Source organism: Amblyomma americanum, chromosome 1 (genome assembly GCF_052857255.1).
Source record: "Amblyomma americanum isolate KBUSLIRL-KWMA chromosome 1, ASM5285725v1, whole genome shotgun sequence".
In the NCBI taxonomy this organism is placed as follows: Eukaryota; Metazoa; Arthropoda; class Arachnida; order Ixodida; family Ixodidae; genus Amblyomma; species Amblyomma americanum.
Window position 1 is genome coordinate 408,603,744 of NC_135497.1, and position 26,548 is coordinate 408,630,291.

At 48.0% G+C, this 26,548-nt stretch overlaps 1 protein-coding gene and 1 pseudogene across 1 annotated transcript; both read left to right on the forward strand.

Annotated features, from left to right (window-relative positions):
* Positions 1-355: 355 nt before the first annotated feature.
* LOC144124232 (uncharacterized) lies at positions 356-1,927 on the forward strand. Its single transcript, XM_077656878.1, has 2 exons — positions 356-879; positions 1,773-1,927. The coding sequence occupies exons 1-2, from the start codon at positions 450-452 to the stop codon at positions 1,925-1,927; spliced, it is 585 nt and encodes a 194-aa protein (XP_077513004.1). The 5' UTR covers positions 356-449.
* Positions 1,928-7,452: 5,525 nt separating this feature from the next.
* On the forward strand, positions 7,453-7,573 carry LOC144116831 (U2 spliceosomal RNA; annotated as a pseudogene).
* Positions 7,574-26,548: the final 18,975 nt, after the last annotated feature.

A 26,548-nucleotide genomic window follows, 5' to 3' on the forward strand; every position in this document is an offset into this window, starting at 1 on the left:
TTTTCTTCTTAACAATGGCTCCACCTGCTCGACTTCAACGGTGCACATCATTGTTTCCGCAAAACGAGCCACTGTGCGCATGCACAAGGAGGCAATTTTCCGAACATTTCTTCTTTTACATGCAAGAAAAAAATAGAAAGTAAATTGTGTCCACTTCAATTTTTTTCTTTTTCAACATTGGGACGTTCGTCACACGAGTCTTGGCAAGTCGCCAACATAGGGTTTTCCTTTTGACAACGACAGAAACGCAATCATTAAAGTCGTAGCCACTCAACTATAATGAAGGGTGAGATCAAAACCGTAAAAGGTCTTCCGATCCTAGGCGGCGCCTGCATGTGTCCTAGAAAAGCTCGTGCCACTGGGCGCACCGCGCATCCAAAGCAGTAGCCTTCAGTGACATCACCTCGTGTACTGCAGCGCCCTGGTTAGCCTTCGGTCTTCATACAGAAATGAAGAAAACGTACGCGGACAACCACAAGCCGACCACAGCGATAGCCGGAGCAGAAGCAGTACCAAGCAAGCAGTCGACGAACACCCGCAAGCCCTCCGAGAACGCGACTAATCCTCGGAAGGCAGCGACAGGAGCGGGCGACCTGTATTCACCGCCGAGTACTCGGTCGCAGAAGGATCGATGCAAGAAGGAAATGGAGAAGGTGGAGGACTCCATGTCAGAGGCCAGCAAGCCCTCAAAACCGAAGTTTGACGCCGACACGGGCCGCTCCGATTTGAAGGAGCTGAGGAGCGCCCCCCGAGCGAAAGGTGCTCGTTCGAGTCCCAACATCTCGGCAGGACCGAGCGCGGCCTCACTTGGACACGAGCGCGCAAGGGACAAGTATAGCTTCCATGAGGGCCAAGGGACCGCAAAAGGCCCTGCTGAAGGTGAGTGCTTCGATTGATGCAAACGCGCCTTATCGTTTAGATTCTGAGATGCAATTGTTTGCAGTTGCAGTATTTAATCTGAAATCGCGCCGTCTTATACGTAGTGGTTATACGCTTCTCTGTGTGTGGAACCTCACTGCTTACGTTTGGTTTGGCATGTTCCCTGCGTTCACTTGGATTTTTTTTTTCTTTCAGTCTTCACATTTGTCTGGGCGAAAACAGGTGGTGGCTGATGTGTAAACTTTTTCGTGAATCGTTTTTCTCTCCCTAGTTGTGAGAAGAAAAAATCTAGATTGCGGCTCCTGCACCTGACGCACATTTGGGCGCAGGCAAATAAGTCTTCACCGGAGTGGAATTCGTTGGATGCATGCAGTGTAGGAGTGGTTGCGCCTAAGATCCAGATTAACGTGTTCCATGTGCGGCAGCGTTTTCTGGAGACCTAATCTCTGTTTACCGCGGCCCCCGGTGGGCCACCTTTCATTTTCTTGAGTACGTTGTGACTGACATTGCAAAGAGATGCACACGAAGCCAACTTTTTGGAACCGCCAAGAAATGGGCAATAGCAATCCGGTGTGTCGCTTTTCTCAAGCTCATTGAAAAATCCCAAGCTGTCGCTTCTCTTCGCGCGACTCTGTATTCGTTGCCGCACATAATGAATACAAGACGTGACCGACCAGTGACTCACGCCACATTGAACCGCGCTAACTGCGAGAGGCCAGTCCGTAACAGGCGGTCTGCTTAGAGATTCGCTTACAAGCGCTTTAACTGCAACCCTTTCCTCCCCGTCACCTGCACAGTGTCTTACAGACAGCTTCGTCTGGGGAAGAGCTGTGTTTTAGAGAAAGTCTGCGATGTCGTATGAACCTAACTGCATGCTCTCTTACACTCTGCAGGCGCCGTCCAAAACTGGCAACTCCGTCAGATTCAAGTGAAAGTTTCCTCGCCATGGGAGCAGCTACTCAAAATTGGCGAAGCTGTCTCTGGGAGCAGTCATCGGTCAATGACCAGACAGACGCAACTCACCCATTATTTTAGTTTTGCCTTTTAAGTGTGACTCGTCTGGTCTGTGGATGGTGAATATAACGTTTTTTTTAGCGCTGAAAAATGGGGCGAGTTGTTACGGGCCCATTTCGTTTTTTTTTCTTTACCACCTAATGGTGCCGGTGGTGTACGAAGATTTCCAACGGTTTACGCAGGTGTCTGGTGTTTTGAAAAAAAAAAGCCGCTGCCAATGATTCGCAAATGTGCAGTCTCTACCCACGGGTTTCATGAATCTGAGCTGCTACAGTAAAGCGGAGGGATGAGAGAGTTTGTACGTACATACTTGAAGACAGGAAACAGCGCAGCAACAGGGCAAGAAAGAAGACTGGGCAGGCTGCAAGGCGTGTTTCCTTCTAAGCGCTTCACGACGTAACAAAAAAAAAATGCTGCACACTTACAAGTTGTGCCTTACTATTTCTCACGGTATATTCATAGTCTGTTGCGCTCTCCATCACAGCGTGAACACCGACACTTGACCTGGCGTACTAACAGCGCATTCTAGTAGGCGAAGCCACAAACTGCAGTGTGTACACTGTATACCAACGGGGGCAAAGTAACACCCCTACCCTCCATGCTTTTTTTTGTTATTATTCAAGAAGTGTGCCCTGAGGCATAAGTAGAGAAAGGGGGAAGGAAAGCAGGAGATAGAAAGTTAAAAGAAGGGAAGACCCGTTGAGACATTCGCAGAGGTTGCCGATGAAGTGACTGTTGGCAGTCGACTTCACATAGTCCCATTCGCGGTTCCATCGCAGGCCCACCCCCCTGAAGAGCCGCCGCTGGCAATGTCAACAAGTGCCGCACATCACAAATGTCCGGTGCAGCGCCACTGTGAGGGCACCTGTCAATTGCCGGAAGTTCTTTTGCACGCCACCAACGACAGATGGTATCAGCCTCCCCTGCCCGAATCCGGCGCACGGATACCTCCTCCTGCCGTGTTAGCACCATCTCCCCTCCAAGTTCCTACCCGTGTCACTCTACGTAGGGGCGCCACCTGACAAAGGACGCATGGTGTTGAAACGGACCCAATGCGCCGGTCTCGAGGCCAGAAGTGTTTTGTCAAGTGGCGCCCCCATGCAGAGTGGCACGGGCCAGAACCTGGAGGGGAGGGGTCTGTTACTTTTGCCCCCGATGATACCTATACCAAGCAGGCTGGAAACTCTTATCAGAGGAGACAGGACCGCTGCTCACGGGCCACGCATGCTTGAAACACTTGCACTGACCAAGGGTCTTAAACAGAGGTGGACAGATACCCTCTTTTTCGCCTTGCCTCTCTTATTTATTACCCTCGCCAATAAATCTGCAGCCCTCCCTTACCTTCACCATCAATTCGTAAAATGCGATGGTCCTCCCTCCCTACACTTTGCCAGCCCTCCCTCACATCAGCAGTTTCAACATTTCAGCTATTTTTTCTTATTGTCGTCATGTGTCGATGTTACTGAGTTTCACCGGCGCAAGCTATTGATGATGATGGATTTTTATGGCGCAAGGGCAGCTATGGCCAAAGAGCGCGATGTCACAGGGTATTTTTCTTTTTCTCAAGGTGGGGTCAAAGACCCATTTCCCAAGCATTTCACCCTAAATAAGCCGAGCACCAGACCAGGGGAAAGCTTGTACCCATTGTATCACCGGTGGGTACCCGGCGGCACTGGGGATCGAACCCCGCACCTCCCGCATACGAGGCGGATGCTCAACCACTTGGCCACCGCTGCGGTGGCGCAAGCTATTGTTCATTGCTTCCGATGTCAAGCTGTATCGAACCGCGTCGTTCGTGGCGCATTCCGCAAAGCGGTTCCCGTGCCTCTTTTTACAGCCAGTTTTTTCGGTTTCACCAGGCGTTGTGTACGAGATCCCCTTGATGTGTGGCAGGTCCTACATCGGGCAAACGGGGCGCTGCGTCAACGACCGGCTTAGGGAGCACGCAAGAGACCTAAAGCATAGGGAAGGTGCTAATCTTGTCGAGCACTGCGCAGCTTTCAAGGATTGCACATCGATGTTTTCGGGAGTGAGGGTTCTGAGCAGAACCAAGTTAAAAACAACCCGTGAAACGATAGAGGCATACTGCATGCAAAGAGCTGGGTCAGAATATTTCAGCGATACTTCGGTCATTTTGTATAATGCAGAAAAGGCGTTCCTTTAAAAGTTTTTGCGATAAAGATGTGATGAGATTCTTTTTTCCTCTTTTTCTTTACTTTCCCCTTTCACGGTGTGCGCCTGTGCCGGTCTGAGTATATTTAAGCTGTGTGTGCGTCTCTGAATAAACAGTTGTCAGTCAGCGCTGTGTTAGTCCTTCTCTTCGTTCTTCCTTTCTTTGGCTGTGTGCCGTTGCGCAGAAAAAATATGAGTGTTGCGAACAGTCATCGATTTAACTGCCAGCTTGCCAGGGGCATAGTTTGCTCATGGTCCGATGGACACGTTGCCACGTGCCACAATGGCCAGATTTTGGTGACGTCATCTAGGTCATGTCACATAGGTGGAAGGTGGGTCCCTGCTTTTTCGCTTACATCGCCGACGCCGGGTTTTTCACAGACCGGGAGCCCTAGCGCTATCTCGTTAAAGCTCTGGGGACGCTTAAATCGCCTTAAGAGTGGAATCATACAGCAACAGATTTCACGTTTGTCGCAGCCTCTTTAGCAACTTCTGGGAGTGTTTGCGTTGTTTTTGTTTCGAAATTTTCGATCCACCAATCGGAACATTCACATGATTAGGGGATGCAACCAGACCAAGCCCAAACTGCAACTCAGTGCAATACTGTGGCAGAGCCAACATTTGTGTATGTAACATTTTTTTTCAGATTTTTGATTTCGATTCTCTATGCTGCTGTCTAGCCAGTAGGTTGCTCACAACTCGGTGGGCAATTTGTCATGACGTCACAAGGTCATGCGACCTCTCTCGACTATGAATCAATTCAATTGCACCTGCCACGGTGAACAGGTTGCTTACAATCCGGTGGTCAGTTTGGCACCTGCCACAGTGGGCAGGTTGTGACAACACAAGGTCAAGTAACACCTTACCAATCAGCGATTTTCGTCTCGGGCATCGGTGGGAGTTTGGCGTGACGACAACTCTGTTTTCGTATAAAAAACAACAAAATCGCGGAGCAAAATCTCTCACGGGGTAGCGTCCCCTCAAAAGGCCTGCCACGAGAAAACGCAGCCCTCGGGAAACGTGGGGAAGGTGGGAGCGAAACAAGAAAGAAAGAGGTGCCGTCGTGGAGGGCACCCACCGAGATGTGAGACAATTACTGCGTCATTTCCTTTCCTCAAAAGCCAATTTCCAATAATAATAATAATAATAATAATAATAATAATAATAATAATAATAATAATAATAATAATAATAATAATAATTGGTTTTTGGGGAAGGAAATGGCACAGTATCTGTCTCATATATCGTTGGACACCTGAACCGCGCCGTAAGGGAAGGGATAAAGGAGGGAGTGAAAGAAGTGAAAGGGGGTTTAATAGCTCAGGCACCACCAGAACCAGGAAGGCAGAACCAGGCGCAGAACGAGGCCTTCTAGGCGTCCGCGGTTATTCTAGAGCTCGGCAGCAGCACGCGCTCAGCGATAGCACTGCCGCTACCTCGTTGTCACATCTTCGTCTTTACAGAAGAAACGAAGTGAGAGGTGCCATAGTGGAGGGTTCCGGAATAATTTCGACCACCTGGGGATCATTAACGTACACTGACATCGCACAGCACACGGGCGCCTTAGCGTTTTTCCTCCATAAAAACGCAGCCGCCGCAGTCGGGTTCGAACCCGGGAACTCCGGATCAGTAGCCGAGCGCCCTAACCACTGAGCCACCGCGGCGGGTCAATTTCCAATTTTGTCAATTTTTAAACACGAAAGGTTTACCCGCCGCGGTGGTTCAGTGGTTAAGGTGCTCGGCTACTGATCCGGAGTTCCCGGGTTCGAACCCGACTGCGGCGGCTGCGTCTTTATGGAGGAAAAACGCTAAGGCGCCCGTGTGCTGTGCGGTATCAGTGCACGTTAAAGATCCCCAGCTGGTCGAAATTATTCCGGAGCTCTCCACTAGGGAACCTCTTCCTTTCTTCTAGTCCCCCCTTTTACCCGTTCCCTTACGGCGTGGTTCAGGTGTCCACCGATATGTGTGACAGAGACCGCCATTTCCTATCCCCAAAACACAATTTTCAAAAACCAATTATCAATTTTTCCCCATGCAGCAGAGCGGAGGAAGAAAGACGGGCGTAGACAGTGGTTAAGCATATTTTGTTGCAATCCCATCCACTAAGGGGAGGGAGCGGATGAGGCGGAAAAAAAGATATTTCTAAAAAAATGCAACAATAACGGGGGGGGGGGGGGGGCGGAGGAAAGTAAAGAAAAACCACAACTAGAGAAGAGGAAAGAACAGTCCCCCATACTCAAAACAACAAAATTGGTGGAGACAATTAAGCTCGGCCTTAAGAGTATGACGGCATAGCGCTTGAGAGAGAGAGAGAGAAACGTTTAATCCATAGAATGTTTGGGTGGGCCCTCGTTAGTCCTTCCGGAGACTTCCACTACTAATTATTTCGGAGCCTTCCACTATGGCACCTCTTTCTCTCTTCTCTCACTCCCTCCTTTATCCCTTCCCTTATTGCGTGGTTCTGGTGTCCACCGAGATCTGAGACAATTACTCCGCCATTTCCTTACCACAAAAACCAAACCCGACCGCGGCGGTTGCGTTTTTCTGGGGGCAAAACGCTAAGGCACCCGTGTGCTGTGCGATGTCATTGCACGTTAAAGATCCCCAGGTGGTCGAAATTATTCCGGAGCCCTGCACTACGGCGCCTCTTTCTTCCTTTCTTCTTTCACTCCCTCCTTCATCCCTTCCCTTATTGCGCGGTCCAGGTGTCCGCCGACATATGAGACAGATAGTGCGCCATTTCCTTTCCACAAAAAGCAATTATTAACCGCTGGCTCTTAAGGGTAACGGAGCGGATTCCAAGAGAAGGCAAGCGTAGCAGGGGCGGTAGAAAGTTAGGCAGGCAGATGAAATGAATTTGGCGGGAATGGGATGGCCGCAGCTGGCAAGGGACAGGGTTACCTAGGGCGACATGGGAGTGGTTGCCTGAAATGGGAGTAGTCAAGATGATGATTATTATTTTGTAAATAGTGTACACAGATCTCCCCTATCCTTTCTCGCTATCGCTCCCCACGTCCTATTCGCGAGGGCGTGATGTGCGTGCCTTTGCGCAAATGGGTTGGGGAAACGCATCGTGCACTGCCTATTGTTAACAAGTCGCTCAACGTGCACGTGCCAGCTTATTTTGCCAGTGGAGTGCACTCTCAATGTAACGTTTTGGGAAACCGTTACCGCACCTGCCAGGAACCAAGCGCACATGCCCACGGTATTTGTGCGCACCTTGCGGGTGGCGGGAGCGGTAACGGCAGCGATACACGGTACATGAGATTTAGCATGCCGCATTCCACTGTCATGATCCAGGTCCACTGGCGCAGTGGCATGTGTGCGCTTGATCTTGGCCCTCAGGGGCGATGGCGCCTCGCGGAGCGAATGTCCGGACCCCGTAGAATATCTGTTACGGGTCCAATTGGACTTATTTTTGGAAATGTGGCGGAGAGTTTGAAGGTTGCTTCACTCCCGCCACCGGTTGGCCCGGTATTGCACTACCTCCGGGATCGGCCTTGTCTTTAGCGCGTCTTTACTATACTGTCTTTCTATCCCATCGTTCAACTCTCCTCCTATCTGCACGTGGTAGCGATTGTGGCCTGGCTTTAGCCAGTGAGCAGGCCTGTGCACTTTCCTTTCTTCCTGGCAGCGACAGACAGACATACAGACTCGCGGAACTGGATCGCGCTAGTAGTAGTAATTTATTGAAAGGAAAATGCGCCGAAGGTAAGGACAGGATGTTGCCGGCCGCGGCAGTTGCTATCTAATTATACTAAGCACCGGAGCTGCGCCTGGCGGGAATGAAAGGGGCAGGGAGGGAATAAAAAGGAGAAGTAGTCGCTAGTGATAGCGAGAAAGGACAGGGGATAGCTATGTACACTATTTACAAAAGGATAACACACTGGTAAAACTCTCTCATGGCCAAGTCATTCGATGGGCACAGTTACCTGGTCTCGTCGCTGTTTCTAGAATTCACGTGACCATGCTTTGAACCCGCTAAGAAAGTGCTATCGCTCCCCGCTGGCAAAAAAGGCTGGCACATGCACGTTGAGAAACTCGTTAACAGGCAGTGCACGATTGCTTTCCCCAACCCACTTGCGCAAAGGCATTCAGCCTACCACGCCCTAGCGAAGAGACATCTCAGCGAAGTTCTTAAAACTTGAGCTCTCTCTCTCTCTCTCACACACACACACACACACACACACACACACACACACACACACACACACACACACACACACACACACACACACACACACACACACACACACACACACACACACACACACACACACACACACACACACACACACACACACACACACACACACACACACGCACACGCACACGCACACACACACACGACACTTGCTTTCGTTTGTGTGCAAGATGCTTGCTGTTCTGAGACTCCGCTTACAGTATATGTCTCTTGCCTGTCCTGAAAGACCCCTATGCTATATATTTATATACATGTTGTCTCACATAACTTCAGCCAAAATTCTAAAAATGAAAGGCACTCCGGACGCGAACAGAACTAGATACATAATGCTGACACTAGTCTAGAGTACTCAGGCTATTTTTTATTTACCCCTCGACTAACTGATTAGTTATGTGCAATTAATCAACTTCTTAAGTATCGGCTGCAGACCCTAATCAATTTCTCTGTCACGAAGCATTATTGAAAGGATCCAGACGCATATACGTCGCTCTTTTGTCGGATGTTGAAGGCTTCTTCAATCTCCCTGGTCCAATGATCAAAATATGCCGGGATGACCATTGTGTTGATAAGCTTCGGAGCACATTCATGCTCTCTGCAATGTTTTGCTAATTCACAGCTGATGGCGCCCTTTAGGGATCTTTTGTGCTCCCGAAGCCGTTTATTCAAACAGCGCCCTGCTTGACCAATGTAGGTGCATCTGCATGACAGAAGTATTTCATAAGCCCGCTTTTCACATATTTTACATGTTTTTTCCGGTGCCTTTTCTTGCATTGATTTTTTCTTTGCTCGCTGTTGACTTTGGCGCACAGGCTTAACTTGTTGGGTGCTCTTGCGGCTACCTTTTTGAGACTGTGGGAAATGCCATTAATGTAAGGAATGACCGCGTATGGCTTCCTTTCTTCTGATGTGGTTGTGACATATTTTCTGCCTCAAGGTGCTTGCAGAATCCCCTCTGCGACACTGGATAGCAGTCTCGTCGGGCAACCTGCTACTTTCAGCCCACTGTTCTGGGCGTCATAACTGCCTTGAACTTCATCATGGCAGGGTCTTGTCAATCAAGACATCAAGACATTTGTAGCCAGTGCTTAAAGTCAGGGGGTCTCGGACCCCCACTCACCAACACTGACAAAGGATCCGAGGCCTCCCGCGCTGGAATGTACAGACTGCATGAACCCGAAGCACACAACCATTTTTTATTCTTGTCACTGATGGTCAAAATTTTTATTGTTTCAAAAAGTGCATGCGTACAGGATATATACATCGACATTTGTAGCCAGTGCTTAAAGTCAGGGGGTCTCGGACCCCCACCCAACAACACTGACAAAGGATCCGTGACCTCCCGCGCTGGAATGTACAGACTGCATGAACCCGAAGCACACAACCATTTTTTATTCTTGTCACTGATGGTCAAAATTGTTATTGTTTCAAAAATTTCACCGTGATTGTTAATAAGAATGTAACATATTTTCCAAAACTTGACACTGAGAAAAATAAACAGCTGGCAGCACTACACAAAGGTTGGAAGGAAAAGGGAAACCACTGATCTCCCACCACGAGTCGGGCCACAGCTGGCCACTCGGGTAAAAGGTTACCCACTAACAGTGGGGAACACAGTGCAATGTCCCCCCAATATTCAAAAAAAAGGAAAACCTTTGGCCTACCAAAATGCAAAACGGCTCCAAGTCATTTACTTTCCGTTTCCCGCCTCTCGGAGAAGATTAGTGATGTTTCCCATTTGCACTATTTTTGTCCATTATCATTGTCATGTGTACAGTTCATTGCACACTATAACTACCCATCTTTGCCTAAAATGACGTGTAAAACAGGCGGCCAGACACTTTTCTCTCTCCTTTTTTATTTCCCTCTCCGTCTGTGCAGAAATCACCAGAGACCCCCTTTGACGAAGCCAGACTGAAGCGCTGTTCTCAGCCATTTGCTGCATGGGCTAAAGCAGGACAAAAATACCAACACGGACCCTTTTCTCATAAAAAGATTGGAGGAGACACTTCAGCTCCACCTTAAAGGTATGACGCGATAACGTAATTAATTGCCATATATGCAAAAGGTCACTCACTACTTCACACTCACAGACCTCTGGGAGTCCTCACATCCCTTCTGGCACTGTGGTGCAGTTAAGCAATGAGCCACTACCCTGAGATGGCAGGTGCTCCTATCGGCGGGCCTTGTGTAGCCCAGGTTGCTCTTCCCCAGCGACCAATCATTAATTTAACTGCCACCTGCCACAGTGGACAGTTCACTCACTATCCGGTGGGCAGGCTGTGATTATACCACAAGGTCATGTCACCTAGGTGGCCCACCTGTCGCCTAGGTTGCTGCTCGTTGGGCACCACCTGCCAAGTCATGCTCGCGATTTTTCGCTCACAACAGCGACACCGGGTTTTCTGGACAATGACGCCTTTAACGCTACCGCATAAAAAAATCATGTTGGTCATCGCCCATCGGGCGCATAAGTGCAGCACATAACTGCTGTCACATTCAGCACCTCTTTCAAATATGCCCGCTTAGATTCTTTTAGCCTTTCCTCTTGGTTGCAGCTTGCTTATGGCCAATGCACACCTAAATTCGACTGCGTTGCCAGTGTCATCGGCTCACGGCATCTGCTATAGTTGGATACAGCTTAAAAACGAAGCGACAGATTTCCCTCAAAGGAGGTCCTCCAGCCAATGGCGTCTGCAGATTCTCATGACATCGTGGTCAATTCCTTTGGACCTGCTAGTGTGACATCACAAGGAGCTGGCAGATGAAAATGGATTTTAACCACGGCTTAACCAGACATCATATTCTGTCAACGCCATTGGCTGGAGAACCTTAGTTCTTGAGTTGCATCCGTCTACAGCACGCATTGCATGGCAGGTCTGCACTGTACTCCCCTATTAGTCTCCGTGGTGGCACACACTCGTGATGCGTTTGTCGTAGCTGAATGTGCAGCTGCGCACAAGTGGCAATCAGCAGCGAATATGCAGCACCACATGTGTGCAAAAACTCCGACAACAGAAGAGTTCTTTCAAGACAGTGGCTAAAAAAGGAAGGTTTCGATAACTGCACTACTGGTTCTTGAAATATGACAGCATTACTGGGGTCACTGAGCACACCAGAACAGACACATAAAGGCCAAACGCAGGGGTGGCACAGCAGCTGTTATGACTTTACCCCCCACCCCCTTTGCGTTGCCTTCAAGGCAATATGGGGTCCTGCTGCAATGGGGTGTCTCCGAGTACGCGCTCCCATGCATGTGACGGTCGGGAAAAGAAAAGCGGCGCCCGCCACAACGTGTGGAGACCTCTGAGTCTCCGCTGCGGCGTAACTGCCACCATACGTGTTCCCGGCCTAACTGGTTTCCATTAGGCAGCTCCTAGTGCAGCAGAAACGACGCTACGACATTGTACCACCACCAAGAAGGCATCGCTAAACGCCTGCCGCGCCTGCCGCGCGCCGTTGCAAGTGTTCAACTTCGGGCGATTCTTGAACCAAGGCACGGGACAACCCCGACCGGCCGGCTTCCTGTACAGCCATCTGCTCCTGATTAACTAAAACCCAGCTGCTTTTGGTTAACTGTGCACCCACTTGTCAATAAGGAGGTGACCTGAAGAAAGAACACTTTCGGAGGATCTATCCCAGTGACTCAGCCGAGGGAGACGATCGAGAGAGGAGTGCTGTAAACGAATTCCAGACTTCAGCCAGCTGGGAAAGCGAGCCAATGAGCATCGTTCACTCCACCCAAAGGCAGCGCACAAGACGAAGTCGCTGTGACTGGACAAAAAAGACGGGAAGACTACAGGAGAGGATATTAAAAGTGCCCCGACAAGTTAATCGAGCAGAAATTCCCTGAGCTTTCTCAAATTTCAATTTGTCTGTCTTTGGCTGCAACCTTTAATTGTTGTAAATACGTGAATACAGCTTTCCTTTGCTTCTCCTACTCCCCGTCTCTGGCCCACATTCCTTCCTCAATTGGAACAGCAGCAGTGTTCCTGTATCCAGTGCCTGGGGAAACACTCCACTAACATGGCGAGTCATAAAAACTGGTTGTCAGCAGTGGGATGAAAGTAGAGTCGTAACAACTGGTGACAGTGATGGAATGGAAGTCAATTCATAACACAGCTCTCGAGAGCAGCTCTTGGAGCAGAAAAACATGCATTTTGAAAGAGGAACACCACCAACTTGTAGCAGCTAAGAGCACATACAGAGTAAAGTAACGCCTTAATATACTGCGTCGCTTACGTTTTCACGCCGCACACAAAAAAGGTGCACTGTCACGATATCTGAAAATTCTGAAAAAGCGGCATCGGCCAACGGTTGCCGCAGCCCACAGATCATGCAGAGTACCATGCCACGAACATAGCCAACGCTCTGCACCACTCAGTATCTCATATGATTCCCACCAACATGAACTTCATATGCTTCCAGCTGTGAAGCTAGGCAAGAAAACAATCCATTACCTAGGATAATGACGACTAAGCAGAGAGAAAGAGGAGGCATGCAGAATGGAGCGAGTGCCTCTGACACATCACTCGGCTTCACTTTCGCTCAACGAGACTCTTGGGGTGTCCAAATATTTAATTTTTGATTGTGAATTTAACTCGATTATTTCCGAACAATTTCTGATGTGTAAATAAAGGTAGCTTGAAATAAAACAACTATGGAGACATGTAAGCAATTTCTATGCGTGAGCAAGTTAACTGGCTCACTGGGTCAATAGACATCTGAGTCACACCGCAAGCAGGCAGTGTCATCCACCTACAAATAGAAGTTAAGCGCCTTTCCTTTTCTCAAAAGCAATGGAAGGTTGATTTTGAGGAAACTGGCACCCTGGGTCAGTGAACACCTCGATCGGGTTTCGTGGTACGTGGCAATGGGGATCCTGGAAGCCTATTGCTCCAGGAGGGGTGGACGTCCCATTTGGACCACGGGTTTCTGATGACGGCGGGGTTTTCGCACGATGAGCTCAGTAATGCCCTCGCATTAAAGAACTCATCACAAAGCACAGCCATGAAAAGAAACATGTATCGCACACAAATTTCCACTCATTGTCATAACACCTGCAAGGCACAGCTACCGGCATAAAATAATATAAAGGGAGAGCAGGATCTGAGTACATGGTAGAAGCAATAAACTTTTAGTTTTGCAGACTATAACTTGAAAACAATTTGCAAAATAACATTACTATGTTCAGTGGGAAAGCCTAACGTGACACCGACTTATTGCTGACGTGAAAAATGGGGAGCAGCTTACAGCATTTTGTAATGAAGCATTATGTCCTGCTATCACCTAGTGAGGCATTGTAAGGTCTTAGTGGTCAAATATGTTCTCATTGGCAGAGTGACATCACAGGCTGCTATCTGAACAGCAGAGCGTAGCACACTGCTTGCAGAACGCAACAAGATGGTTCTAGAAACAAGGATCAGCAGCTTGGGATGCAATACGTGCAGTACTGCCTCTTCTACACTGCCTGCAATGCCTAAAGGAAGAGGGCCGGTAGTGGAATTCCATCCCAAACATTCGCGATACCCTCTCACATCCATTACGCTGCAGAAAGCAGCACGATGGACCACAATGCTGTCACAAACTTAAGGCGCGAAAACACAACTATGCTGCAAGCTACAGCACGCAGGTTGTTTTTATTTACATGGGCTGGCTCCAATGATACCGTTTTTGTCACCTGCTTTTTTCCCCCCGTGGCATAAAATACACATTCTAGATTCTAACAGCCGAAATGTCTGTACGTTGATAGCAGACGGCACTGGCCGCAGATTTCCCTGTTCCGCTATTCTCCCAAGACCAGTTCCCATGCACACCGCGTGTTTTAGGGGTTGAAAAAGATAACAGCACTGACACTGACGCTTGTTCGCATTCTTCGCTGATGCATTCGTTAGTATTCAACTGGCCTGACGATAAGCCACTTGGTGCTGCACCTTGTTTTCTAAACAGCAAGTGCACAGTGGCTCTGCCAGATGCATCGGCTCTGGATAGCTGCTGTGCAAAAACTTAAGCCTTAGTATACTTATGCTATGTGCTAGCAGTCACTTTACAATAAAAAGTATGTGAACTTATGTGGTAGGTATGAGATGCTGTAACTACTGAGCCCAGTTTGGAAACACTGTGACTGTTGGCTGCAAGTTGAGATAATCTCAACAGGTTATTTCGTAATTTCTGAATATAGAGTGGTTTTATATACAGTTGATGACCGATTTTTCGGGCCCTCTAGGGGTCGCGAAAACGGCCGAAAATCAGGCAGTCCGGAAAATTAAATTTCACCGAAAAATCACTAGCTTATTCCCAATATGGTGGAGGAACAAGCCAGTTGTATTGCACACGTTCTAAAGCTCCTAATGAGTAAATTTCGCCGCGCGACATGTGTACAGACGATCGGCGGCTGCCGCTTTCACGAGCTCGGCCTGGCTGTCGCCGATGGACGCACGGGTTGGGACAAAGTCTAAACTGGAAATAAAACATGCCACTGTGGGAACTGCGCTGCGCCCGCAGTACGATGGGCCCGGAACGAGAACGCAAAGATGGTGAAACAATAAGAACCGAGAAACAGCCGAAGCAAGCGCTCCGTCGGCATTGGCCTTCATCATTAGGCCTAGCGACTAGAACCAAAATCTGCATCGTATCCAACGGTATGCACTCTGCGGTGGCTTTCGTATAATGAGAGGTGTCTTGCCCGTCATCGAAACACCAGTTCTTTACGGTTTTATGATAGAAAAGCCAGGGTTGCAGTGTTTTGGCGGGGGGACGCTTACCTCACTTTGAAATGCACCACCATTTCCTACCGCGCTCGCCGTCTCCGTGAAACCGCATGCCTCCCACGTGCTTAACTGCTACCTCTTTCCATATTTCAGATGAAACACTCTGCACAAATGAGTTCCAGAAACTCTGACTGCTTTTCAAGTTCGTGTGGTGGAAGACATTCAAGAACCGTACGGATTCGAAACCACGCGGGCGCAATGTGCAGACTTGCGCAGAATTTCGACATCGCAAGTTAAGAGGCTCCCTTTAAGCTTGAATTTCGTTTTGTTTGATCAAGTTTTTGATCTCTCCTGCAGTTTGAATTAATAACATTCCACTGTACACATTATATGGCGGCTTGGGTACTTGCGGCGAGCGCGAAGTCCAAAAATCTAGCAGTCAGTTGCGGTGCGTCCGAAATTTCAGGTGCTCCTATACATTGGCTCTACGGGCCATGTCGTGGTGCCACGAAAAAGTCCAAATAATCAAGCATGTTCGAAAAATCAGGCACCTGAATTTTCGGTCGCCGACTGTAGTTCAATTTAAGATAATGCAGAATAAATAAAATTGAATAGAGAGCACTATTTGAAACTTATTCAAAATATCGTATGGTATTCGCAACCCTCTTTGAATCAAAGCCATCCCCACACCATGCTGTATTGGCCAGAAATAGTGTTGGGACCACTTGGCCTTAGGCACAATTTTGGCCAATTTTATGTTGTTAACACAGCAATGTACAGAAAATCCTGTTTGTTTCAAATTGGTGCAACTTTCCCACCCCTGCAAATACAATCCAACTTGTCAAAAATGCTCCTGGTGTTTCACGACCTGCATTATGCGTACAGGCAGCACAGCAGCACCCTGTTTGCTAAGGGTTGTTTGCAAGGTGCGACTGCTCGATTCTGGATACCATCTCACTTTAAACGTAAGTGCGAAGGCATTCAGCCAGCTTCATTACAAGGAAGTTTATGAAGCAATTGAGGATAATGGGACTGTTTACCTCTTTGATAGCACTGAGGATGGCATTGCATCACCTGTTTCCATGTGGACAATCAACCAGCTCCAGCTTTTCCTGCCAAGTTAGCTCATACCACTAACTATTTCATCAATCAGAAGAGGGTCCTTATCAACTGCATGTGAATATGCAGCGAATTTTCCATTTTTTTATGGTTTCCTGCATGCTAGCATGGTAGCAGTGGAGAACAACAGCAAAAGGACTGTTTCCATCAAACGTCGCTGGGATATGCACACAATGGCTACACAGAAGGCTGACTGGCCTCACCTAGTCCAAGACCCACTGCGCAGACACTCAAGGTTCAGTAATAAAGTGAGAACAATAAGACAAAGTCAGTGAATTATGCCCATGGAAATTTGACCACTTGGGAGGGCAAAAAATATGCACAAAATAAACTTGCTAGTTCATGGTCATACCAGATGCAAATGTCCAGTCCGTGTCTGCACTACTGTTGGTTTCAGTTCCTGCTACACTGGAAGGAAGGAAGGAAGGCCTCAGACGTTGCTGGCACATACCCACTACGGGGGAGTGGCCAAGACACAGGCGGTTAATTACTGGATACAGGAAATTTTTGACGGGAAAAGCAGTGGAAATAGTATGTAGTCTGATAGATTGGAAGAGGGAAGGAAAGGGGTCCAGTTAACTTGGAGATCGAAGACGGGACAATTGCTTAATGTGCATAATAGTACACAATGCCTGTAATGTTGCAATGTCTTACTGACAGAGATCAGGAAAAAGAAATTAGAATGGGAGTCGCTGCGTTTCTTGAAGAAAATTTTGCACAGCAGAGCGCACACTCCTGTCGCTTCGTCCAAGCAAAGAAGCGCCAATGGAAAGAACAACCGCGGAAGACACAGGCAAGCCCAGTTGATGAAATGGAATTTGCAAAAGACGCTTCCTCAAATGAGAAAAGCGGCGGCAGAACAGCAGGAAGTGATCTATTGTCTCAGGTTCGGCACAAAAAGGGCACAGTGGGGAAGCTGCCAGGCCAGATCTGTGAAGGTAGAAATTTAGAAGGGGAACCCGGCAACGCAAGCGCGTGAAAGAGACCTCTAGTCTGCGTGAGCGCCAGTCTTTGCTACTCCAAGGATGCAGAAGATGCTGATATTCGGGAGACGATGTAAGAGCCGAGGCAGCAAATTCCTGAAATATTGTATAGCTGCGAAACCTCACCGCAGCTGTATATGCACACGATGGTAGGACAGCAACAATTGGGCCGCTGAGAGAGGCTCTTGCTAAGGAATCTGCAACCTCATTTAAGTGAAAGCCCATGTGACCTGGTACCCAAAGCAACCTTACCGAATTTAGATGCAGCGGAATCAGGAACTTAAAGAGGCGTAATGGCCGAGAGTCAGTGGGCGAGGATAAGGAAGAGCAAATGGACAGAGAGTCTGTCATAACCACGACCTGGGAAACGGTAGATTCTAATTTTCGTAAGGCTAAGATTACTGCTAATAATTCAGCCAGAAAAATTGGAGTGAAGTCAGGAAGACGGAGAGAAAAAGATCAATCCAGTGAAGGTGAAAAAATTCCCACACCTGCCTTTTCGCGATCCTGCGAGGCATCGGTAGCAATAAGAACATGAGAGGGAAAGGACCTTAGGTGGTCCTGCAATAGACCCTGAAGAAGCGGGAAGGGCTGCAGCTTTGCATTCGATGGGAAAATGTCATCGAATTCAATCTGGACAGATGAGGAGTTGTTATATATTTGGCGGACATCAGTGAAATGGATATTTATGCGATCAAGGAGGGACTGCACGTAACATATCTGCGGGGTATGAAATCGAGACCAGGCAGCACTAAAAAAGGCGGAAGGTTGACTAAGAAATATTATACTGGAAGCGTGAAGAGGGGAGTCGCACAATTTTAAAAATGTTTGAACTGTTAAAAGGCGAAACCTAGCTGATAACGAAGGCATTCGCGCCTCAAGGTGCAGAACAGCATTGGCGACATATTTTGGAAGCCCCAGACAAAGGCGCAACGCCTCACGCTCCAAAAGCACAAGAGGGCGAAGTTTATAGGCAGGAGCTCCTGAGAATAAAACACACCCGAACTCCAAAATTGGGCGGACGTACATTTTATAAATCATCAGAAGCGTATGCCTTCTCATGCCTGACCTAGCACTACAAAGCCTGCGCAGGATGCCAATGGCCCGAACTCCTTTTGCAGAAACTTGCTCAATGTGTGGCCGCCAGGAGAGAGTAGAGTCGTATATTACACCGAGATACTTCACCGTCTGGACTTGAGGTATTATGTTATTTCTATAGACCAGGCAGATGTTTACAGGAACAGAAACTGGAAATACTAACAATGCGCATTTCTTCACATTAAGGGACAGATGAATTCTTCCTAGCCAGTTGTCAAGAAGATTGAGGTAATTTTGCAGTGTGCGATAAAGAGTGTGAATGTCACCTGCTGATGCAAAAAATGCAATATCGTCGGCGTACACATAAGTTTTCACATTTTGAATGCATGGAATTGAGCTTAGAAAAATGTTAAAAAGAACAGGGGAGAGAACTGATCCTTGCGGAACACCTCTTGTCTGTGGAAATCTCCTCGAGGAAATACCATTTTGGCAGCAGTAAAATTCTCTATTTTCTAAAAAGACAGAAATCCAGGCTACAAAATAGCTTGGGAAGTTGAGTTCCTGTAATCTTAGTAATAGAGTCGAGTGCTCCACGCTGTCGCATGCTTTACTGAGTCGGTTCAGTACATCTTCTTCCACTTCCACTTCATTCATGTGAGCATTGTGCTGCTGCAGCTGCTCTATTGTGAGTGTTTCCCACCTGGAATCATCACAAACAAAAAGTTCATTGCTGAGCAGATATATAGCCATACCCTAATTTGTGCACATAGCACAACCGATCATTGTAGAAGGTCTGACATCCCATATACAATTAGCAAAACAATTCCATCTCGGTCACTCGACTAGTGCGCTTGCTTACTAAGGCTAACCCCTAACCCACTTTTACAAAGCTTGAAAAGAAAAACAGATAGCCATAGACAGCCTCCCGTGCCTGTCTGCAAAAAATAAAAGTAGATACAATCACTTAACATCAATAACTTCTAAAAAACAACAGGAAAGCTGCCTTTATGCCATGCAAGGTCATGAAGGGACTGCCTGTACACACAAAGTGGGATGTGTTCCTGTGTCAGAGGCCAAGCATGTTACCGTATTCATGAGCATTCAGCATGTATCCTCCTTGCTTACACCCTACTCTAGCTTTTATTGAACTGTCCGTTGCTAACATGGCAGCTTGAAAGCAGCAATATAAATATCCCCACATAGTTAACGCCATCACGTCGTAGAACCAGTACACCACGTACAGTACACCACGTATTGTGCCAGTGCTCTACAAAGACGGAACGCTGATTGGTGTTGGCAGAACCACATTGTCAAATGAACTAAACCTCTGCAATGTAACTATCCCCACATAGTTAACGCCATCACGTCGTGGAACAAGTACACTACGTATTGTGCCAGTGCTCTACAAAGATGGAACGCTGATTGGTGTTGGCAGAACCGCATTGTCAAATTAACTAAACCTCTGTGTTACGAATGCGGCTTTTTTGTAAAAGGTGTCAACTGATATCACGCAGTTAAGAGGTCTTATTAGCTCCTAGGAAACTGCGGAAATTTTTGTGTTCATAGCTCCGCTCCAAGTGTGCAAATCCCACTGTGAAAGGAAAGGATTATAGTCAGTTTCATACACAGCAGTCAACATGGCAGACGCTGCGGTAGTAATGCACCCTCAAAACCAAATTACTCCACCACATATCATTCATTCTTCTCGAAGCTTTGGTGAGTGGACGGAAACAAAGAGTGCTATAGACGTTTGCAGTAAGGGTTCCATGGGCACTGCCATAATGTTCACTGCAATGTCATGAGCCCCTCGTGCTAGCACGGCAGAAGAGGTAACAGAATAGGTTTTTGACAGTCTAGAGAGCAGGCGTTTCAATAACTGGCTCGCCCGATGCAAAGGTCTATAAAACAAAGCGTTAGCTTTGGGAATCAGTGTTTAAGTTACGAGGCGCTCAGTGTTCAGGCCCTCTGGCTATTATTTTCACCGAGTGTGAACTATTTTTAAAATGTTTTTTGAAAGTGGGCTGTATAAGAGTTGTAATAAAAGCTATGGCAGTGAAATTAGCTAGCAATCTTAAATAGATGCAGCTTGCATTAGTGTTAAAAATTGGATTGAAATTTAGCCACATATTTAATTTTGTTTAATTTTCTACTAACGTAGAAAACTTAGAACTCCGACTTAGACTTAGAACTCAGGGAAAGACGGCTCAAGTTAATTAGAGAGGAAAACTGGCAGCCAAGCACAACATCCAATTATTCTGCAAGTTGTAGCTTCCATTTCCAGCCAAGGAAATGCTACTAGACAGTTTGACTGCCCACCAAGACAGGGGTAGAGTCTTTTACCCGACGTCAGTGCTCCGAAGAGTGTTACATGGCCTCAAGAAGTTCGTCGGTATCATACTCAAAGACCGAGCGCATCTTCAAAGGCCACTGGACACATATGCTTGCTCTACAACTAGTGTGAATAAAATCTCGGGATTGCCTGTCCTGGCCCGTGAGAACAAGGATAGCGTACGCATGGAAGCACTACTGAATATTATATGCAAGAAGCTTATCAAACCATTGCTAACAAACCATGCACTCGACATAACAGACAAAAACTTATGCAATTGCGAAGATGTACAACAAGAAACCTCTTTCCCGAAAATTCTTGGAACTGCAGTATAAGAAATGATTTCCTCAGCCTTCATCGCACCGACGCATGCTATTTTTCCTTGTAAGTGCGCCTGGGTCTGTGCCTTCAAGCGAAGTTTCTTTTTAATATTCACAAGTCGCTCGCCATGTCTGATACTCCCCTTGTTCCAGTTCATTTCATCAACGCACGTGCTGGTCATTTGGAGAAATGCGGTCAGTCAGGCCTGCTGTGTCAAAGTCACTGTGCGCGTGTGCACCACACAGGAACCTAGTGAGCTGTGTTTCTTGCGGAAAGAATAGAGAAGAGGGGCATGTGTTTATCTGAAATTTGTCCACGTTATTCGAGGAGGTACCGTTCGGCGAAGGCTCGTCGGAAAAATGACCAGAAACAGCGCAGTCTGGGCCCTCCAAGATCTGCATCACCCGATCGAAACATCTCTCGCAATGCTCCGCAGCAAGATTGCAACAGACTCGCGCTTCGCAATGTTCTAAGAACATTAGATATGAGGGATGTGCCCCCTGCGGGCCAATTAACGACTGCCCAGGCAGGTTACCACGAGGTATTCGGCTTCCATCGATTGAGATCCAGGCAGTCCTCCTTTCCCACGGGTCACCTGGCTACAGTTGAGAGCTCAGGCATCGCCTCCTCTAGGAAGATGCCTGCCATGTGCGCCAAAAACCTGCTGCCCTTACCTTTTTCTTTTTTACTCCTTTCCACTTGATGTAGTAGCTAGCAATCCTTGTGGCGGCCGCTTGCAACATATGCGCGCATGCGCACATCACCGCGCGGTCGTGGCACACCCGCGCCGTAGCAGACGACGTCTCTGCGTCAGACGGCGCCTTCCGCGCGTTTTCGATTGTTTAAGCAAACGAAAACAAAAGCACGCAGAGCTGAAAGTAAAAAGTCGCACACAAGTTCATGAAACCGCTGTTCACCAACTATGCCGCCAGCGCTACCGACAGGAATGGTGTTGTCAAGTTTCTTGGTCGCAAGCCTATTTCCCGCAAAGTGCTTAAATTGTAGGTGACTTAATAGGCATACGCCAAACTCAAATGATTTGCTTTTATGTTGTCGTTGAACCTGCCCCGAGTTTACCACTAAGCAAAACCACGTGCGACTCGCATCATGCTGCGTAAGCGACATTCCAGGACGAGGCAAATCTGTCAAAATAAAATATTTTCTGAGGGCGTCTGGTTACGTTACTTGTGAACGCTAACTGCATTGACTGCAACAACTGCGATACGTGCAAAAAACTAAAATTTCATTGCAAGTGGCCAGAACACAACGACTTCGCTCAAATACAATTGAACAGACGGGTCGCGCCGCGCTTGTCGAGCAGCTAGAACAGCGCCGCCGATGCCCCCTACTGGCTGCTACCGCCGCGGCACCTTACCACCCTGACTAAAACCTCCCGCATTGGCGCAGATAGGGAAGTAGCTAGCGCTATCTCTTAACAACCGTCCGCAACTTAGGGCACGGCATCTACAATGGGTGAGCGAGCGGCGCCGCAGGCATGTTTCTAGAGGAGGCAATGGCTCCGGATTTCCTCCGGTTCTTATTCTATCTCAAGGATTATTTTCTCTTTTTGCTTGTCCGAAGTAGTTGATTTCTTGCCATTGGCAACAGTACAATACAACCATGCATCATCCAGTGTAAATACTTATTTTGCGGCACTTCTAGCCACTTCAAGCACTTGTTGCAATATGGATGTTTCGAACATGTTCCTTTGTTGTAAACCGTCCAAAAGTTACTGCTTATGCAGCAGACAAAAGGTCCTAACGGCATGATAGAACGGCGTGCTCACCACGCTTTCAAGGGACACTGAGGAGAAATTGAAGTTGGCTTGTATCGATAAAATACCAGCTCCTGATCACAAAAACGCCGCTCTTACTGAAAACAAAGCTCTTGTAAGGTAGAAAATAGCAAGAACCAAAATACAGCTATCGCCACCACAGGCCAATCTCGCAAGTACAAGCGTGGTGACGCCGTAGGACAAGAGACGCCACCTTGGAGGAATTTCCCATCCTACTTGGGTTCGCGAATCTCTGAGGCTGACAAAGGTAGGTTGCGCAGATCAATAATGAAGCAAGTTTTGTTTTAAAACCAATAGTGCACTTTTATCACATAAGGAAGGCAGGCAAAAGACAACCTGAATGTTGGAAGTAAAGAAAACGGATGCTTGGCGGCGCCACAGGCGGCCAGGAGAGTTTCGATTTTTTATGGCGCTTCGCGTCTATGAGCTTTGCGTGCCCTGTGGTTTTGTTTATGACGCGCTTCGATTTACAAGCGCCGAACAGCAAAGGAACTCCAAGTGACGCTTCAAGTGCTAGTTAACCTTTGAGGGAGCCTGTTAAGGCTTGTCAGATGATCGCCACGGTCGATGAAGAGCTATGATGGCACGATGGTCGGTGATCGTACAAGGCAGCACTTGTGTATTCGCACGCTTGCCCGGCGAAACATTCCCGGCTGTGCCAGTCAAGTTTAAACTACTTCACGGAAATCGTTTATTATGGACGGGAGACAAGGTACAAGGCAGTTCAGAAAAATTGCTGATGGCCTTGGTCTGTTAGGCCAGGATATACCTAGCGAAAGCGCGATGATGTCTGCATCAGAAGAGTGCATTCACTAGATGCGCCTTTATTAAAGGCTGTAGCTTGAGGCGTCGTGGCGGAGCGGTAGAGTTTCCGCCTCAAACGCCGAAGGACCTTGTTCGTTTCCGAACCTCGGCGCTGGACTTCTTTTTCTTTTTTTTACTCAGTGAGTGGGCGGGAGGTTTCAGTGGCTCCCATGGATGCCGCCGCCGAATACGTTGGTTAGCGTTTAAGCGCAGGCTCTGTTAATGCGCGTTTATGCTGCGGCGAGGCGCGCGCTGCACGGCGAAGACACGTCGGTCAAAGCGATACCCTCTATACTCCAACTGCGCTTGACCGCCGACGCGTTCGGCGGCTTCGGCGCACTCTGACCGCACTGGCGGGAAGATTGGAGCATGTATTTCGCGCCGAGTGCGCCAGCCGCCGCCGGCCCGGCTAGACTGATTTGGCTCCGCGGCGAGGTGCGCGTTGTATTAAATAGCTGCGGCAGTTGTGCGGAGCTGTTCTTTTCGAGCTCGGCTATCTTAATCCATTCACAGTACATATCTGAAGGTACATGCAAGTTGGCGAGAGAGCCAGATCCAGTGGACCCGTTGGATCTAGCGGAAGCCGTTGAAGCGTCGTGCGCCGGCCTTGGTTTCAAGCCGCCGACTTTAAACGCGACCGCCCTCGAGCACCCATTTGATTTTTGTGGCAAAAAATGAATAAATAACTTGGCCCTTGCAACCGTGGGAGGCCTCGACGCCGCCTGCTGCGCCGTGCAACCGCGCCGTTCAAGGAATCACAATCCGTTGGCCCCAAAGCCCCGGCCAACCTCCGATGGGCGCAAGGCGCCGACCTTGTCCTGGCCCCTTGCGACTCCCCGCACTGGGGTTATGATATTTAGTTTACAACGGCTGCTCTCTGAGGAATGGGGAAACCACCCGCCGGCGCCTAACCTAACCGTGCTCCCTCAAAAACATCGCACGCTCTGTGGGGTGAGGTCGCTGAAATGCAGGCCAGAGTTTTTGCGAGAACTACGTCGTCGGGTTCGGGAACGGGATCCATCGTAACGCTGGCAAGACGCCGGTGCAAACGTAAACGAAGCGACGGTGGCGACCCCCGATAGATGCCTTCAACGTGCGGCGGCGGTAGCTTTCATTTCGGCAGCTGCTAGACCTCACCGCTAGCCGCAGAAATCACGGAGTCTCCGTTTACGTCACGTTTCACGTCACTCCGTTCTGTGTCGTCATAAGAGTTAATAATAATAATAATAATTGGTTTTGGGGGAAGGAAATGGCGCAGTATCTGTCTCATATATCGTTGGACTCCTGAACCGCGCCGTAAGGGAAGGGATAAAGGAGGGAGTGAAAGATAAAAGGAAGAAGAGGTGCCGTAATGGAGGGCTCCGGAATAATTTCGACCACCTGGGGATCTTTAACGTGCACTGACATCGCACAGCACACGGGCGCCTAAGCGTTTTTCCTCCATAAAAACGCAGCCGCCGCGGTCGGGTTCGAACCCGGGAACTCCGGATCAGTAGTCGAGCGCCCTAACCACTGAGCCACCGCGGCGGGTTCATAAGAGTTCTCGAGTTTGAATCGGTGCGGCAGGAAAAAATTTGTCAACTTCGAATCCAAATTTCTTTGAAATAAATGCATCTTTCGCTCCCGGACAAGCGTCAACAAAGCCATGAAATGCCGAACTATCAGATATTGCTAACAAAAAAATTTTGATAGGGTTCTCCTCAGTGTCCCTTTCAGATTTCGATATGGAAACATGATCTTTCAGTATTATGTGGAAGTCAGCTGAGGCTTCTTAAGCAATTGCTGCGCTCTGAGACATTCAAAAACTTGTTTTTTTTTGTCATTAACAAAATAAAAGTTGTTGCTCAAAGCCCGGCAAAAGGATGAAACAGCATGATCGGGTGCCGTGCATCACAGTCTCCCATCTCCCAGGCATTGCAACCGAAATCGAGGGTCATCTTTTATCGCCGCCTAGCGGCCAGTCTGCGCAATGTTGAGGCGATCTCGGGGCCCATTAAAATCGAGGAGACGCTTCAGGCATGTTCTTAGCCCTGCTGCACTGCGGCACTGGTGCTAACAACCTTCATGCAAAGAAAAGAAAAAAATTAATTTACCAAACCATCCAGGTTGTCAGGTAAAAAAAGCTACCGTAAAATTGTATGTGCGCCTTTGCGACGTCAGCGACGTCGGCATGGAGCGAATACGCGAATGGCGCTATGAATTTCCCGTGCAATCTGTAAATGGCAAATGGCATGGCTGCGCGCCAAACTTGTAGACGGGCTTGCAGAGGTGGATTGTGTTGTCGGTGCGAACAGTTGGGAGTTAATCGACTGAAATTGCTCAAGGGAAGTCAGCGGCACTACATCTTTATTGTTTCTGTGCTTCGCGAGTGACTTTGGCGGCAGCCACACGGCAACGTCTCCGGTTTGGCGAACTTGTGAGAAGGTGAGCATTTTCGCAAATTTTGAAAGCGGTTTTTTGTTTGTATTATAACCCTGCGTCTCGCCGCATGTTATGTTCACGATAACATCAGTATAACGTGAATGCGCTTTCTGTCTCTATTTGAAGTAACATTGGTCGATTAGCGTAAACTTTTGGATTCAATTAAGCACAGAGTGTCCATGTTGGTAGTGCGTGTCGAATGTGTTTTGAGATGATTCTGCGCAGGAGATGGTCTTCTGATAATTTGTGTACTACCAGATATAGTCTAGAGATTTGAAACCATTCATCTCACTGAAACAACGTTGGAAAACTGTTTTGTGTTCATGCATCTGCTGTCCTTAAACTTGACTTTTCGGCAATCATTCGCATGGCTCCTTTGGATCTGGACAATTGACTACTGTTGCTAGGGGTGCCTGGTAGCAGAGCTCCTGGGGACGCCCAGTGGGTCAGCTGTTTGTTCAAGTGCCGAGTACCAAAGGTACCATTCCTGACTTTTTTTCCCAGTCAGTTAACCTCATATTCCTTGCAAAAATTACATCATGTAATCAGGTAGTAAAAAAATTGGTAACATCTGCATATTTCAGAACAGTTCGGAGAAATGCAGCATCAGTATTCTCTCAGTAGACTTTCTGAGACCTGGATTCATTTTTTCTAGGACTGTGGCAAGCAGTAGGTCAACTGTACTCATTTATTTTCCTCTGGTGCAAAGTAAAGAGTGCAAACATCATAAGACAAGTCTCTAGTCTGTTTCATTCTCACTGC

Excerpts from the sequence above, each read along its gene's own strand:
- LOC144124232 (XM_077656878.1), top strand. The coding sequence starts at position 450 with ATGAAGAAAACGTACGCGGACAACCACAAGCCGACCACAGCGATAGCC. Across the intron at positions 880-1,772 it reads CGCAAAAGGCCCTGCTGAAG|GCGCCGTCCAAAACTGGCAA; the intron begins GTGAGTGCTTCG and ends TACACTCTGCAG.